At 49.6% G+C, this 14,898-nt stretch overlaps 2 protein-coding genes across 3 annotated transcripts in view; one reads left to right on the forward strand and one right to left on the reverse strand.

The window, feature by feature from the left end:
- Positions 1-14,898, reverse strand: part of proser1 (proline and serine rich 1) — a 246,665-nt gene that overhangs the window by 173,865 nt on the left and 57,902 nt on the right. The gene's annotated exons all lie outside the window — the stretch shown is intronic.
- paxbp1 (PAX3 and PAX7 binding protein 1) lies at positions 4,230-14,351 on the forward strand. 2 transcript variants are annotated; one of them, XM_062485251.1, is made up of 18 exons: positions 4,230-4,668; positions 4,937-5,059; positions 5,252-5,452; positions 5,571-5,798; positions 5,999-6,105; positions 6,187-6,416; positions 6,971-7,160; positions 7,986-8,109; positions 8,929-9,031; positions 9,274-9,389; positions 9,644-9,843; positions 11,211-11,358; positions 11,854-11,975; positions 12,271-12,347; positions 12,462-12,528; positions 12,794-12,940; positions 13,292-13,446; positions 13,654-14,351. In XM_062485251.1, the coding sequence occupies exons 1-18, from the start codon at positions 4,353-4,355 to the stop codon at positions 13,769-13,771; spliced, it is 2,772 nt and encodes a 923-aa protein (XP_062341235.1). In that variant the 5' UTR covers positions 4,230-4,352; the 3' UTR covers positions 13,772-14,351. The 2 variants fall into 2 exon arrangements, with proteins under 2 accessions (XP_062341235.1, XP_062341237.1); XM_062485253.1 differs by having other exon boundaries at positions 5,999-6,099.

Below are 14,898 nucleotides of genomic sequence, written 5' to 3' on the forward strand. Positions count from 1 at the left end.
CCTCTTTTCAATTCCCTGCTCTTAAACAAAACACAGAGGAACACACTCACCCCTAGACAGGAGAGAGAGAGAGAGAGAGAGAGAGAGAGACAGAGAGAGAGAGAGAGAGGGGGGGGAGATGAAGGGAGGGGAAGAAAGAAAACGAGGTGGAAGAGCGGAGGAAGACAGGATAGAGGACATGCTCGACTACCTGGGTCGTGTGTGTGTGTGTGTGTGGTAGCCCGATTTCCATCTCCCTGTCAGCAGAATTGGACAATTTAAAGTGTCCATAGAAAGGACACGCTACACGGAGCTGCTTCTCCGTCTGTGTTGTCAGAAAAAAAGCTCAGTGTGCTTACCCGACTCCCCCCCCCCCTCAAAAAAAGGCACTCAGAATCCCAGAAGTGTTGGGCGAAAGGAAAGTAAAGTGCTTTGAAAGTGTGCTCTTAAAGTTAATTTGTACATTTGTGTTCCCGACACACCAAAAAAAAGGTGTCGACATTTGCCGTGTTTGGTCTCCGTAGCAAGTCTGCCCAACAGCCAGGAACGTCATTTGTAGGCACACTGTTGTACACGAAAAACAATAGGCCAAGAGGCCCACATTTCATCAGGTTTATTTACTGTACTTATTGCGTTGCATTCCCAGCCATTACGCTTTCCCACTCGTGTACCTTTCATAAACATTGCCGGTGCTTCGTTCCATTCGTGCAATGTGTGGGAATAATTCCTGTGATTAAGTCACAGGAGTCAGGTGGCTGAGCGGTGAGGGAATCGGGCTAGTAATCCGAAGGTCGCCAGTTCGATTCCCGGTCATGCCAACTGACGTTGTGTCCTTGGGCAAGGCACTTCACCCTACTTGCCTCGGGGGGAATAAGAGCGTCTGCTAAATGACTAAATGTAAATGTAAGTCAAGCGCTTGAGACTGCGCAGGAATAAATCAGCTTGCTGTTGGGCCCTGGGAGCAGCATTGTTTCTGAAGCCAAACATGGATAGGAACCGGGTCTGTCAGTGTGTGAGTGGGGGAGCTTCTGTTGCGCCGCTGTATCGACAATTGTCGTCTGCCCGTATTCTTTACACGCGCGCGAGTACACAGCCACATTGTGACTGCTGTACTAATTAGGGCCCACTTTCCTCACAGTGAGAGTTGGGGCGTCGGCCTCTCTGTCTCGCTCTCTCTCTCCCTTGTTCTCATGCGTGTGATGTGCGGCATGCACACGCACGGGCAGGACTCAGGAAGAACAGAGAGAAAAAGGGACGTTTGGGGGAGAGGGAGGGTAAGAGAGAGAGAAAGCGAAGACCGGGGGAGTGAGAGAGAGAGAGAGAGAGAGGGAGAGGGAGAGAGGGACTGGGTTAGACAGTACAGTACAGCTCAGTGATCAAAGCAGCTGTTATTTTTTCTTCTGTAGAAATAAGTGTCTCATGCAATTTGGATTAGACTTTTCCTTAGCGTGGAGAGATGGTGCAGAATTGATCAATTGCGTGTGTGTGTATGAGATTTCTGCCTTTTGTTTTGGTTTGTGCATGTGTGTGCATGCTTCTATACCCTGGTGTGTGTGTTTTGCATCCAAGTGAGTGTTCAAACAGCCCAACCACTGAGGTGTTCCCTGACCCTCATTAAGTATTTAACAGCCTGTTAGGCGGGCTTGGGAATAGCTCTCTTGTGACTGACAGATGGAGTCCCTGGTATGTGTGTGTGTGTGTGTGGGGGGGGGGGGTAACTTTACTCTGTAAAGTAAAGTAATGTGGTTATTAGAGTAATCTACAGGATATCTGGATATATAGATATAGATCGAGTAATCTGTTTGTTAGAGTAATCTGTATTGTCCAGTAATCGTTCTATCCTCCTGTTTATTTGAGGAATCTCTACGGTAAAGTAATCTAATGTATGTCTGATAGAAATAGATCTTAATCACTAGATATAAGCTATTATGATACTGTATATCTCTCTGGTTCAGGCCTTAAAAGGTGACTGTGTGTGTGTGTGTGTGCGTGTGCGTTTGTGTGTGTGTGTGCGTTTGTGTATTACATTTAGTCATTTAGCAGACGCTCTTATCCAGAGCGACTTACAGTAAGTACAGGGACATTCCCCCGAGGCAAGTAGGGTGAAGTGTCTTGCCCAAGGACACAGCGTCAGTTGGCATGACCGGGAATCGAACTGGCAACCTTCGGATTACTAGCCCGATTCCCTCACCGCTCAGCCACCTGACTCCCTGTGTGTATGTGTGTGAGTGAGAGAGAGGCAGAGAGAGGCAGAGAGAGAAGTAATTAAAGATGATTCAGTTGAAGCCAGACCCTGTTGCTTCAAAGAATCTGTGCTTGAGGGGCCAATAATATGTGTGTATGCACTGTTCTCAGTGTTTATTAAAAATAATGCATCCACACACTGCAGAACACACACATTTATCACTCCAAGAGAGAGAGAGAGAGTTGGAAATCAATCTGTTTGATGTCAAGGTGGATCTCATATTCTCTCAGCCCCGTAAGCATTCTAATACTGTCGAGAGATCTCCTCCTTAGTAATGAGAGACATACCCTAACCGACTTTTAATGGGCAAGGCTTATGAGGCTCGAAATAGCAAACAGTAACACTATTACTTGCGTGTATAAGGTCTGGATGCATTCAGTAAATCTCGTTTCCCCTCATTGACACTGTTTAGAGGATCCCAGTCACCACAGTCCTGAAGCAGGTGGGGCTGGTGCATTACATCACCGACTTGTCACTGGCGATAGCTGTTCATGAGGCCCAACAGTGACCTCTTGTGGCTGTAGGGTGAATTCAAATTCATTGAAACGGCCTTCTCTTTCCACGCCTTGTATGTAGTCCATAGACTACCGTTGATTTATTGATTTATTCATGGGCCCTTTCTTCTCTGCAGTGTTGTACAACCTCTTTTCACCCTTGTATCCGCACACACTACATACACACTATCCCCCCGTTGTCTCACATGTTCATGCATGCCCATAGCAACACACACACCCATAAAATCCCTTCACACCCACACACACATACACACTCAGAGTGGTGCAGTTCGAAGGGTCAGCAGGACTTTAATGGACAATATTGACATTAATGTCTCAGTCCAAGAGATTGCTGACTGCTTGGAAATTATATTTGCTCTACCTCTCCCTTAAGAGATGTTTTTACCTCAGTGCTTTTGTGTTTGTTTGTGTGTGTGTGTTTTGGAATTACTTCTTAATCGCAGTGATTTGTCAGGGCTGCCTAAGGACCGCTTAGGTTTTAACCTCTCGTGAACGCAGTAAAGGATATATACTCCCCCACACACGACAGGCTAAAATTGTTCCACAGAAAGAAGCAAAACAGTGTCTGTATATTTCTGTTGACGCTTTTTACATGTGCATATGCTCCAAGCTACAATATGGTTGAAAATATATATTTACACCCCCGCCCCCCCCCCTCCCCATCTGTCCCTCTCTCTCTCTCTCTCTCTCTCTCTATCTCATTATCTCTCTCTCACTCTCTCCCTCCCTCTCTCTCTCCCGTTCTCTCTCTCCATCAGATCTACATTCCATGCCGTACAGCTCTGGTTCTGGTCAATGAAGATATAGATTACGGTCACTAAGAAGTGGAAGGAGGCTTCTGGCTACTGGATTTGTCCCTGGTGTGTCCCCAGGTGTGACCATGTTCCTTTATGAGGATGCAAAGGGTCATATCGTCAATGAAACATCATGTCTTCCAGGTTTTAGAATGAGCAGTGCCTTCAAAACCCATTTTTGAAAGACTCACTACGTAGAAGTAGGCCTTTGCTGTAGATTAGCCCATGTGTAGAACACTGAACAAAGTCAGTGCAGTCAGCAGATACTGTGTATGTTATCCATGTCATTCACCCTCTGTTCTATAGTTATTATAGTTTTTTGGGGATGGTACTACGGAATGCGACTGGTTATTTGGTAGCACGAGTTAGGATTCAAAGTGTCAATAAATAAATAAGTGTTATGACAACAATAAATCAATTATCTTACCTCTGTTCTCGTTTTTTAATCATCCTGTATGGCCGCTATAATTAAACTAGAAGTAGGCTATTCTGATTTATAAAGCTAAAGGTTCTCATTGAATCATTGTTTTCATTTGTATCTTACTGTAGGCTATTTATCATTTGTATACATTTAATTCTGAATGGATTGTGATGCGATGCTAAACAAGTAGGTTACGTGTCCTGTCGTGATACATCCACACCTGTAGAGGACAGCAAAGTTATAAGACGCACTTGTGTTGCAGGCGAGAAAGGATAGAACCCAGCGAAGAAGTGTGACAGAAAATGGCTGCCCTCTACAGCGGTATCAATTTTGCGCGCTTCGCTAGACTGTCTTTATGCATTTCTTGCAAGTGAGCCTAATACTTCCCAAAAAGCAGAATGTTTAAAAAAGCAAAAAGAGTCAATCTGAGGCGAAGGAACGAGTCCGACGAAGACGAAAAGGAAGACATTCAGCAATCCCCACTTCCACAGCAGCTAGCGCCACAAACGTGCGGCCCTGCTGCTGGCGCAGCAGCCGTGGACGCTCCGGAGTTTGACAACATTGACATCGCCGTCGGAGCCCGAAACGTGGACTACCATCACGGCAACGGATTCCAGTCAAACGCCCTTAAGGCTGTCAAAAAGGAAAAGAAAAATAGGGATGCACAAGGGGGCCCCTCGAAGGGCAGTTTACTGAGCTTCGATGATGATGAAGGTAGGCTAACACTAACCTAGCTAATTACACTAGCTTAGCTAGCAATTAGCACGCTATTTGGCTCGCAAACAGGTGTGCACTAAGTACGTAGCGTTAGCCTAAAATGTTTGAGATGTGTTTATTTGGACTGTTGGCTGTCTGACCAATGTTTGCTTAAATATTGGCTGTGCGCTAGTGTGATGTGGTTAGTTGCCTTGCTAGAAAGACTTGTTAGCTTGCAGTCCGCGAGGTTCAACTAATCACGAATCAATCGCTTTCTGAGATACAGAGGGCACGGAGGTGTTTAGGGTGAAGAAATCCAACTATAGCAAGAAGATTGTCAAGCAGTTGAAGAAAGAGTATAAAGAAGACCTGGAGAAAACGGGCTATGTCAAACAAGAACCAAGCACAGGTAGGTGAAACGGTGCTCTGTCCCTGAGTGAAGCAATTCTCTGCCATACATGAGCTAAACATGTAGCTACCGGTTCATATATTTTCTATTTACGACTTCAACAAAGTGCTGTTTTTTGGTGTAATAACTGTTTGGTTGGGACCCAAGTTATTAAAACTAAAAGATTGCCTCTTCTCCCCTATCTCTTTGAAGATGGGGCTGGCCAGCCTATGGCAGCAATTAAGGAGGAGCCTAACAGTGGAGCAGGCAGTGAGCAGGGGGAGGAGGAGATGGAGGTGGACAGCACTGAGGAGCAGGAGGAGGAGCAGAAGAACCAGGGCCAGGCCTCCAAGAGCAACAGCAACTCGGGGAACTTCTCCAATGCCCTCTCCTCCTTGAGCACACTCCGCCCAGGTGGGGACACAGAACCCCTTCTCTCCTCTCAGTCCACCCACAAAGGTTTTGGCTCATCATAATAAGTAGTCAGGCGATGGCCCGCAGTAACACAGTCTCCCATCATCCCCCCCCCCAGGCGAGATCCCGGACGCGGCGTTCATCCACGCGGCCCGCAAGCGGCGCCAGATGGCGAGGGAGCTGGGCGGCGACGCGCCGCTGGTGGAGACCGAGGCGCCCAAGAAGCGGCTGGTCCGCGAGGAGGAGGAGCAGGACGGCAGCGACGACGAGGACGAAGACGAGAAGAGGATCAGCTTCAGCGGCGTGCGCAGCAAGAGCCAGAGGCAGAAGATAGCCGAGGAGATAGGTGGGTGGAGGGCGGGAGGGACGACCTGTGCATGGCAGCGGGCCCGAGTAGGCGGTAGGAGGACATGTGGATTTTATTTCCCGTCGGAAGAACTCCTATTGGCACGGTTGGTCTCCTAGCACCTAGACTTTTTGGGACTGTCAGACGTGGCATTGTGGGAAACGGAGTCTCTTTGGTGTCTCCCCCCCCCCCCCCCGTAGGCATCGAGGGCAGTGATGACGAGGCCCTGGACCAGGGTCACGACGAGGAGCTGAGCCGCTGGGAGCAGGAGCAGATCCGGAAGGGCATCAGCATTCCCCAGGTAGGGGTATGTACACGTGTACGCACACACACGCACGCACGCACCACTCAGTGGCCGGGCTATCTAACCTTGTCGTTGCTGTGCCAGGTGCAGAGCAGTCAAGCGGAGGACCACAGCAGCATGTACTACCAGAGCAGCTACGAGAGCCAGCCCTACAGCTCGTCCTACAGCACGCCCTACACCTACCCCAGCTTGGCCCTGCAGGCGGACAGCAAGCCCGCGGGGCGACCCGACGGCCCCGCGCCGCCCTACGGCGGCCCCAGCGCAGACCTCGCCCCCGTCTCCACTGATCTGGTAAAGAAACGACTGCGAGACAGGTAGGTTCAACCTCACCCAGCCTGCTTGTCCCCCCTTGTGTCACGCTCTCGTTCAGTACCCTTTCAAGTTCCAGGAGTCTGGGGGAGACTTGGTTTGATGCTGTGGGGTGGAGAATTTGGGGTGGGGGGGGGACTGCATTATGCAGTACTTTGCTACCTCTAAACCTTGTTTACATCAAGTACCTCGGTACTCCAGGATTACATTCTTTTCACAATGAGCTCCTTAAGTGTCGGTAGCAGAAGGCTAGACAACCTGATGTCAAGCTAGCCACTAAGGCTATCTGCCCTGATGTTAAGCAAGCCACTAAGGCTACCCACCCTGACTTCAAGCTAGCCATCAAGGCTATCCGCCCTTATGTCATGCTAGCCAGTAGCCACTAAGGCTATCTGCCCTGATGTCATGCTAGCCAGTAGCAACTAAGACTAGCCACCCTGATGTCAAGCTAGCCACTAAAGCTAGCAACCCTGATATCGAGCTAGCCACTAAGGCTGCCAGCCAGTGTGAGTGAACCTCTGTCCAGCCCCTCAGACTGCTGCCCTGTGTGTCTGTCCAGGCTGGGCCAGATGCGCGCCGGCCACGAAGCCAACGCCAAACGCTATGAGCAGATCCAGGACGAGCTGGCCGCCTCCCAGAGCGCCATCCGATGCCTGGAAGGCTCGGCCAATGACAACGCAGATCAATATAAATTCTTGCAAGAGATGCGAGGGTATGTTGGAGACTTGCTTGAGTGTTTCGGTGAAAAGGTAAGGGAGAAATGATCTGCTGCCCCCAATTTGTATTGTGTTGTACCTGTTAGCTTTTGCTTTTTAAATGCTGAGCCTTAATGTCCAGAATTGGAACCTTTTGAATACGGTGACTTTAAAATAGTGAAAAATGAATGGCTCCTGGAATTTAATATTGTACTCTTGGTAAGATTTTGTTGCTTTAAAGGTCACACTGCATTAAGGCTTTGGCCTGTATTTGTTCCGAAATATTTGATTCTTTGGACTGTTGATCTTTCCAAAACGGCATTGTCATTTAATAGGTTAATTACTGAAAACGCATGCCTTCATAAAAAGGATGTCTGTCTCACTTGGCCTCTGAACCATGGTTGCAATCCTAACATCCCGCCATGATTGTAGTATTTTTTTTTAGCAGCTCTTATTTGAATACAGTAAGAAGAGAGAGTCTGACGCCAGTTGATGGCCTCGCTTGAGTTGACAAACTCGATGTCAGCTCTCTTGCTAACTTCCACCTTACTCCCCAACAGCTGGACTCTTAGGAGTGATGCATTATGGTCAATGGAGTCTCTTTGGTGTGTGGGGAGGGTCTTGGAGCAATGTGACACAGCACAGCCACACTGCACACAATAGCATGTCTTGTTCAGACATGATGATAAACGTTGGAAAATTGGAATTGGAAAACGTTAGATCTTAAAGTTTGTGCTACGTTTTCCATGTTATTATAATCCTATTATCGGAGCCCTTGCCTCACTTGCTCGCCGGCCCCTCCACCAATCAGATGTCCCCGTGACGCGGTCTCCCGCCCCTTTCAGGGTCAGAGGTCACAGAAGGTATCATATCTTTCAGGTGCCTGCCGTCCTGGAGCTGGAGGCTGACATGCACCAGTTACTAAGGCAACGGGCGGTGCGACTCGTCCAGAGAAGACAAGATGATATAAAAGATGAATCGGCGGAGTTTGCAAGCCTTTCAAGTCAGTCCATCTTGAAGGTTTTTATTATTTATTTGAACGGCCTCGTTGGTTCTCTGTGTGGGCGTGTGTGTACTGTGTGTGTGTGTGTGGGGAGACGTGTGCAACTGCACACTTGCTATTGACCTTTGTCCACTGTCCTTGTGATGTTGCTCTGTCTCCCTGTGAGTTTGAATGTGTTGATGAGAAGGCCTGTGCGTGCCCGCGCTTGCTTGTGTGTGTGGGTGTGTGTGTGTGAGAGCGAAGATGTGTTATTGAAGACCAGTACATCAGTTGTGCTCCACATGTGCTCATACACATCTATATGTGTGTGTGGTATGTCTGTGAGATGCGTAAAAGCCCCTCATAAAAAGTCTCTGACTGAACTCGGCGCTGTCAAAAATCACAATGACAGCCCCTCAGTCAAACTGAATGTTTTGACTGGTTATATGATAGCGTGCAGATGACAGGTGAGTGGTTATGCTGCAGAGGAGCGTGAACAGCGTGTGTTAGTGTACTGCGGACGCTCGGCTGGGGTTTCAAATACCAAGCTTCCCACGCACATAGCGACCCCCTGCGATGTTCAAATTCCTGTTCACAATGTCAATGATGTATCTTCTTTTCTTTTTTTTTTTCAAGCGGAAAGTTCCAGAAACATGTATTCCAGTCAGGCGTGTGTGTGTGTATACGTGTGTGTGCGCGTGTTTAGTGTAGTCTGATAGGTTGTGGGGAGGGCGGGGGGGAGGGAGAGAGGAGGGACGGGGGTTGGGAGGGAGGGGGGGCGGGGGGCTTTTAACTCCGCCCAGGGGCGGGCCCCACTCACATGGCCCCTGTCTCTTCCAGGCAAGGCCATGATGGCGCCCAACCTGGAGGCGTTCAGCCGCGAGCGCACGGCCCTGCAGGAGCACGCTCGCCAGAGGAGGATCGCCGAGAGGGAGGCGAGACGGTACGGCGCTCCTCTGCGTTGCGGTCGTCCTCTGTTGTTGTTGTTGTGTGACCACCAGCACCGAAGTGACCAGTAGACTTCTCTGCCTCGTGATCTGATTGGTCAAGCCGGTCCAGTTGATTTGTTCCGAGGAGAGATGCCACAGTGTTTACCAGGCGCTTTACACCGCGGCTGTCATCTCATTCTTTGACGCACCGTCTGTCGTGTGATTGGCTGACGTGTGTGTGTGGTGGGCGGGGCAGGACGCGGCGGCGACAGGCGCGGGAGCAGAACGGGAAGAGGGCGGAGCACAGGGAGGGGCTGTCCTCCGACGACGAGGAGACCTCCACCGACATCACCGCCTTTGACCAGGAGAGAGGTGCGCACACACACACACACCTGAAACCATACTCGCATCTGAAACTACACACACACACGCTACACACACACACCTGAAACTATACACACATCTGAAACTACACGCGCGCTACACACACACACACCTGAAACTATACTCACACATCTGAAACTACACACGCGCTGCTGAAAACTACCCCGCCCCCACACACACACACGCACGCACACATGTCTTACGCCGTGGGGCCCAGACCCTAAGACGCTGGTGTCCTCCAGATCGTATCGTGCGGGAGAGCAGGAAGGTGTTTGAGGACGCGGTGGAGGAGTTCCACTCCCTGGACTGCATCAAGAGCCGCTTCGAGGCCTGGAGGAGGAACTACCAGGCCTGCTACCGGGAGGCCTACATCGCCCTATGTCTGCCCAAGCTCTTCAACCCCCTGGTCAGGCTGCAGCTCATCACCTGGAACCCCCTCCAGGTAGGTCTTGGTGTGGGTAGTGATGGGGTGTATATGTATATGTGGCGTACGGGGGTGGTTTGTGTTGGCCAGTGGGTGGGGTGGCGGGGGAGTGTGTGTGGGGTTGGGGCTGTGGGTATGCGCCATATGCGGCACATAGGGGCGCAGCATCATGGGGGGGCCAAAGCCATGGTAAGAAATGGCAAATGACAAAATATAATACATTATTTTGGGGGTATTTTCTGCGTCTAGCTGCTGTTGTGCGTTTCTGCATTTCCTCAATGTCGTAAAACATTTCAGAGGACTAACAGAGTAGATAGGGCGCCCTATCTCATAACATTCCATCATAGAATGTTTAAATGGAAGAGGGAGCGGGGGCGCCGTGAGCGCTGAGCGAGCAGGTACGAGTATTGAGTTATCGTCTGTGGAAAAATATGGATAAAGCAAAAAAGCTCTCGGGGGGGCTAAAAAAGAAAAAAGAACGAGGGAAAAGGAGATGGCATGTCAAGGGATGCGACAGCAGTTAAATAAGTGGATGGTGGTGAAAGGCAACAGGTAGGATTTCAAGTGTGACGTCTGTGCTTGGAGGCTTGCGGATATTAATGTTAACAGACTGTCTAGCGTTTGCTAACGACGCTGGGAATGTGGCAGCCAAATGGGGGGTTTACGGCTAGTTTGGAATATGCAAAACCGAGGTTGCCAAGCTGAAAACTGGAAAATATAAGGTAGCATGTAAAATAAATGACAAGAATCTGGAAAACATAACTAATGCAATAATTCTGGTTTACCATGGAATTATGCATAGATTTGCTACCAAACTCGGAGGCTTGCAAATATTCATGTCAGACTATCTAGTGAGTTGCTAACACGAGCAGCTAAAGTGGGGTTGCTTACAGATGAAGTCTGATTAATGCAAAATCGAAATAATTTAACATGTTTTGTTATCGGCTATTAGGCTAATCTTGCCATTGGGAATGAAAAACGCATTTCTGTATCAAAACCCAGCGCATGTGGGAAATATAACAATTAGCCTATGTCTGACGTAGTAAACAAATCAGAACGCAAATTTAAACATCCGCAAAGGATATGCTCGAATGCCATGATGTATTTATTGTAATGAAAATAAAGTACGAGAAATCACGGGGTGATGATTAGGTTGCCACTTATCACAATTTGGTTGCCAAGGACAACCAGGCAACCGTTAATGTCGAGACTGATTGTATACATACACCATATAATTATGGTAGGCCTACAGTGGCTGATTTAACTTTTAAATAAACATGTATTATTTAAAAGTGGGTGGGTGGGAGTGCGTGTGGAAGTGTTGGTAGCGAGTCCAGACCTTGAATGCCTCTCCTCTCTCTCCCTCCCTCCCTGCCTCCATCCAGGCAGAGTGTGCTAACTTTGAGTACATGCTGTGGTTTGAGTCGCTGCTGTTCTACGGCTGTGAGGAGCAGAGCAGCTCACAGAAGGCTGATCTGGACGTGGGGCTACTGCCCGCCATCGTGGAGAGGGTCATACTGCCCAAGCTGGCAGGTCAGTGTCTCTCTCTCACACACCCTCATACATTCACTCTCACTCGCTCTCATACAAACCCACAGGGTAATATGCATACCTGCATGAAGGGGAGTCAGATGGCTAAGCGGTTAGGGAATCGGCCTAGTAATCTGAAGGTTGCCAGTTCGATTCCTGGTCATGCCAACTGACGTTGTGTCCTTGGGCAAGGCACTTCACCCTACTTGACTCGGGGGAATGTCCCTGTACTTACTGTAAGTCGCTCTGTATAAGAGCGTCTGCTAAATGACTAAATGTAATGTAAATGTAATGAAGGGGATTGGTTATTATTGAATCAAATTTCCCATTTTAGCGATGCTTTTAGCCACAGCGACGCAGAAATAGTGCATATAGAAAATACAGCAGAAGATCAAGGATCAGAAGTGTATCGTTCTACAGTATTTCAGTGGTCCGAGTCAACTGCCTGTATATACATCTCAAGTGTGTGTGTGTGTGTGTGCGTGCGTGCGCGCGCAGTGCTGGCTGACCAGGTGTGGGACCCCCTCTCCAGCAGCCAGACAGCCAGACTGGTGGCGTTCGTCCACAGACTGGTTAAAGGATACCCCACGGTGCTCAACGGAGACAACCGCAACACACAGGTAGGAGTACAGACATGCACACACGGGTAGGGTTAGACACACGCACCCACACAGTGTACATATAAAGGTGGGATTTGCCGATATACACCCTCCACACACTGCCAACACACACACATGGGTAAGATAACACACACAAAAGGGTTAGTGTGGCGACGCACGCACACACCTACACCCACAGAGTACATTACTATACAAACACGCACATCAGTCCCCGGCACACACACAAGCTCTCCACTCAAGTGTGCGATATCTCTCTCTTCTCCCCCCCCCCCCCCACCACTCCCCATCTCTCCAGGAGTTCCTGAAGACGGTGGTTCTCAGGGCCAGACGAACGCTGGACGATGACGTCTTCCTGCCCCTCTACCCCAAGAAGTGAGCCATCCCGCCCCCCCCCCTCTCTCTCAAACACACTTTCTAGACTGCTAGTCTGTTTCTTTTACCCTGTGGTGCCTGACTTTGTGCGCGTGTGTGTTGGAAATCCCCCAGTGTGTTGGAGAACAAGAACGGTGGTCCGTACCTGTTCTTCCAGAGGCAGTTCTGGTCCTGCGTCAAGGTACTCGCTGCCTGTACAGGCCTGTCTCCACTTGGCTGCTACAAGCACACGTGCAGTCCTAACATGGAAATACCAACTAGTTCTGCAACTGGGGCCTGTTATCATCCAGCCTCATTCAAATGGTTTCAAAATACTATCCGACTGTCATTTGAATATAAGGAAGTCCTCTAACTGTTCTCCTCTCAACTCTCCCCGTGTGTGGATGTGTGTACGTACATATGGTGTGTATGGTGTATGTACGGTGTGTGTGTCTGTGTGGACGCAGCTCCTGGGTAACATCCTCCAGTGGGACGGTGTGCTGTCCAGCTCCACCCTGAAGGAGCTGGCCCTGGACAGCACCCTGAACAGATACATCCTGTCTGCCCTGCAGAGCTGCCACACTGGGGACGAGGGCATCGCCAAGAGCCAGAAGGTACACACCAGCCACACGCGCGCACACACACACGTTTACTTTCTCTCTCTCCCTCACGTACACATTCTATCTCTCTCATATACACACGTTCACACACGCATTCACCCAGTCACTATCTAACTTGGCACAGTCACATTGTCAGTCACGCAGTCTGCCCTTCCCTCCCTCCAGGCGGTCTGTTGTCTCTCTCCCTAGCTGTCTCTCTCTCTCTCCCTGTTTCTCTCTCCTTCTCTCCCTCTGTCTCTCTCCTTCTCTGACTGTACCCCTCTCTTAGTCAGACAGCAGGAGTGTGTACCCCCCTCTCACCCTGACCTCCCATCCTGTCTCTCTCCCTCTCCCCCCCCCCCCCAGGTGGTGGAGTGCCTGCCAGCCCAGTGGCTGGTGGGGCTGAAGGGCCAGCACACCCTGCCCCAGCTGGAGCCCTTCTGCCGCTACCTCACCCACCTGGCCAGCTCGCTGTACCGCACCAGCCTGGGCGGCTCCGACGTGGACCGCCGCGCCGCCAAGTGAGTCGAATCAAATGCACCCCCCCCCCATCTCTTTGGTCAGCGGGAATGGGGAGGAAGGTTCGGTCTCTAACCGCTCTTCTCTATTTCCTGCCCCCCCACCACCCCCCTATCTCTGCCCCTGCCCTCCTGTCTCTCCATTTCTCCCTCCCTCTCTGGATCCCTCTTCCTGTCATTATCTGAATATATCTCTCTCTCTCTCTCCAGGGACAACATCAAAGAGGTGGTGAAGCTACTGGGTCAACTCAACGCTCTGGACCACATCATCACCGTGGCAACGGAGCACGGCATCAAAGACATCAAGCCCCTGATGGAGGTCAAGTGACAGACACTGAAAAACTGACTGGTCAACCATGGAAAGCAGTACTCTAATTAGGGCTTCACAATGGACTTTTGAGTGGCTATATGAAAGTGATTGTGTGTGTTATACACAAAGGTGTGTGCGCGCACGTGTGTATATACTGTGAATAGTGTACATGTCTGTAGAGAGTCCCGTCAGGACTACAGATCACCCCCAGACTTCCTGCCTTGTCTGCATCACGGGAGCAGGCGGTGTGTTCTGGGAAACGTAGTCCGCTGATCCTCTACCCCCTCAATAAGAATTAAGCGGACGAAAGCCAAAACGACCAGACACCTTTCACCTAATAAACTGTGTGTGCGCTGAGGCCTAGGATCAGTCTGGCCTCTCCTAACCAGAACCTCTGTCATATGCAGTCCCCCTCAAGGTGTGTGTGTGTGGAGGGAGGGGGGCACCGGGGAACTACCCGGCAACCTGCTCATGTTCACCTGATGATTAGTTTTTTTTTCGTGTGCAGGCAGCTGTGGGATGTTTGTATTTTAATTTGGCCTACTTTTGTGTCATTTGTATTGTTTGGCTTGTGAATAAAATGTGGATATGGAAGTTATTCATAGTACATGTCGCTGCTTTCCTCTGTCAGCCAGACCCGCTCTCTCTCTCCGACGCTGTTAGAGATGGGAATAGGACTATCCAGCAGACTCGTTTCTCTCCATACATGAGACACATTTGGCATAGATGCGGGATCAGGGGCCGTATTCGCAAAACATCTTAAGTCTTTAAGTAGCTCCTGACTTGCCGATTTAGGAGAAACTTTTTTATCCTTAACTCTTGCAATTTTTTTTTAATTCTTGTTAAAAAAATATGTTAAAGTTTTGGTGCTAAAACCAGCTCCTAAATCTGAAAAGTTAAGGGTAGTCAAGAGGACTCTTAAGTCACCAAGACCAAATCACAAACTCCTAAATTGTCTGTTGCTGGCAATCCGCCTTGGGATGTAAACATTTCATCATGATGAACTTTTGAAAAGGTATCGTCGGGTATTATGATTGTAGCCGAGTTATAAGGGATGCAGTCCCTTATAGAAACGACCCAGTTACACCGGAGATCAGTTGACAACTCTACGCTACTTGGCCACAGGGAAAATGCAGCTATGCGGA

Source organism: Osmerus eperlanus, chromosome 19 (genome assembly GCF_963692335.1).
Source record: "Osmerus eperlanus chromosome 19, fOsmEpe2.1, whole genome shotgun sequence".
In the NCBI taxonomy this organism is placed as follows: domain Eukaryota; kingdom Metazoa; phylum Chordata; class Actinopteri; order Osmeriformes; family Osmeridae; genus Osmerus; species Osmerus eperlanus.

Bases quoted from the DNA above. Each gene is read 5' to 3' on its own strand.
- paxbp1 (XM_062485251.1), top strand. From the start codon at position 4,353: ATGTTTAAAAAAGCAAAAAGAGTCAATCTGAGGCGAAGGAACGAGTCC. The intron at 9,844-11,210 runs GTAGGTCTTGGT...GCCTCCATCCAG, and splicing joins TCACCTGGAACCCCCTCCAG to GCAGAGTGTGCTAACTTTGA. The intron at 12,941-13,291 runs GTACACACCAGC...CCCCCCCCCCAG, and splicing joins GCATCGCCAAGAGCCAGAAG to GTGGTGGAGTGCCTGCCAGC.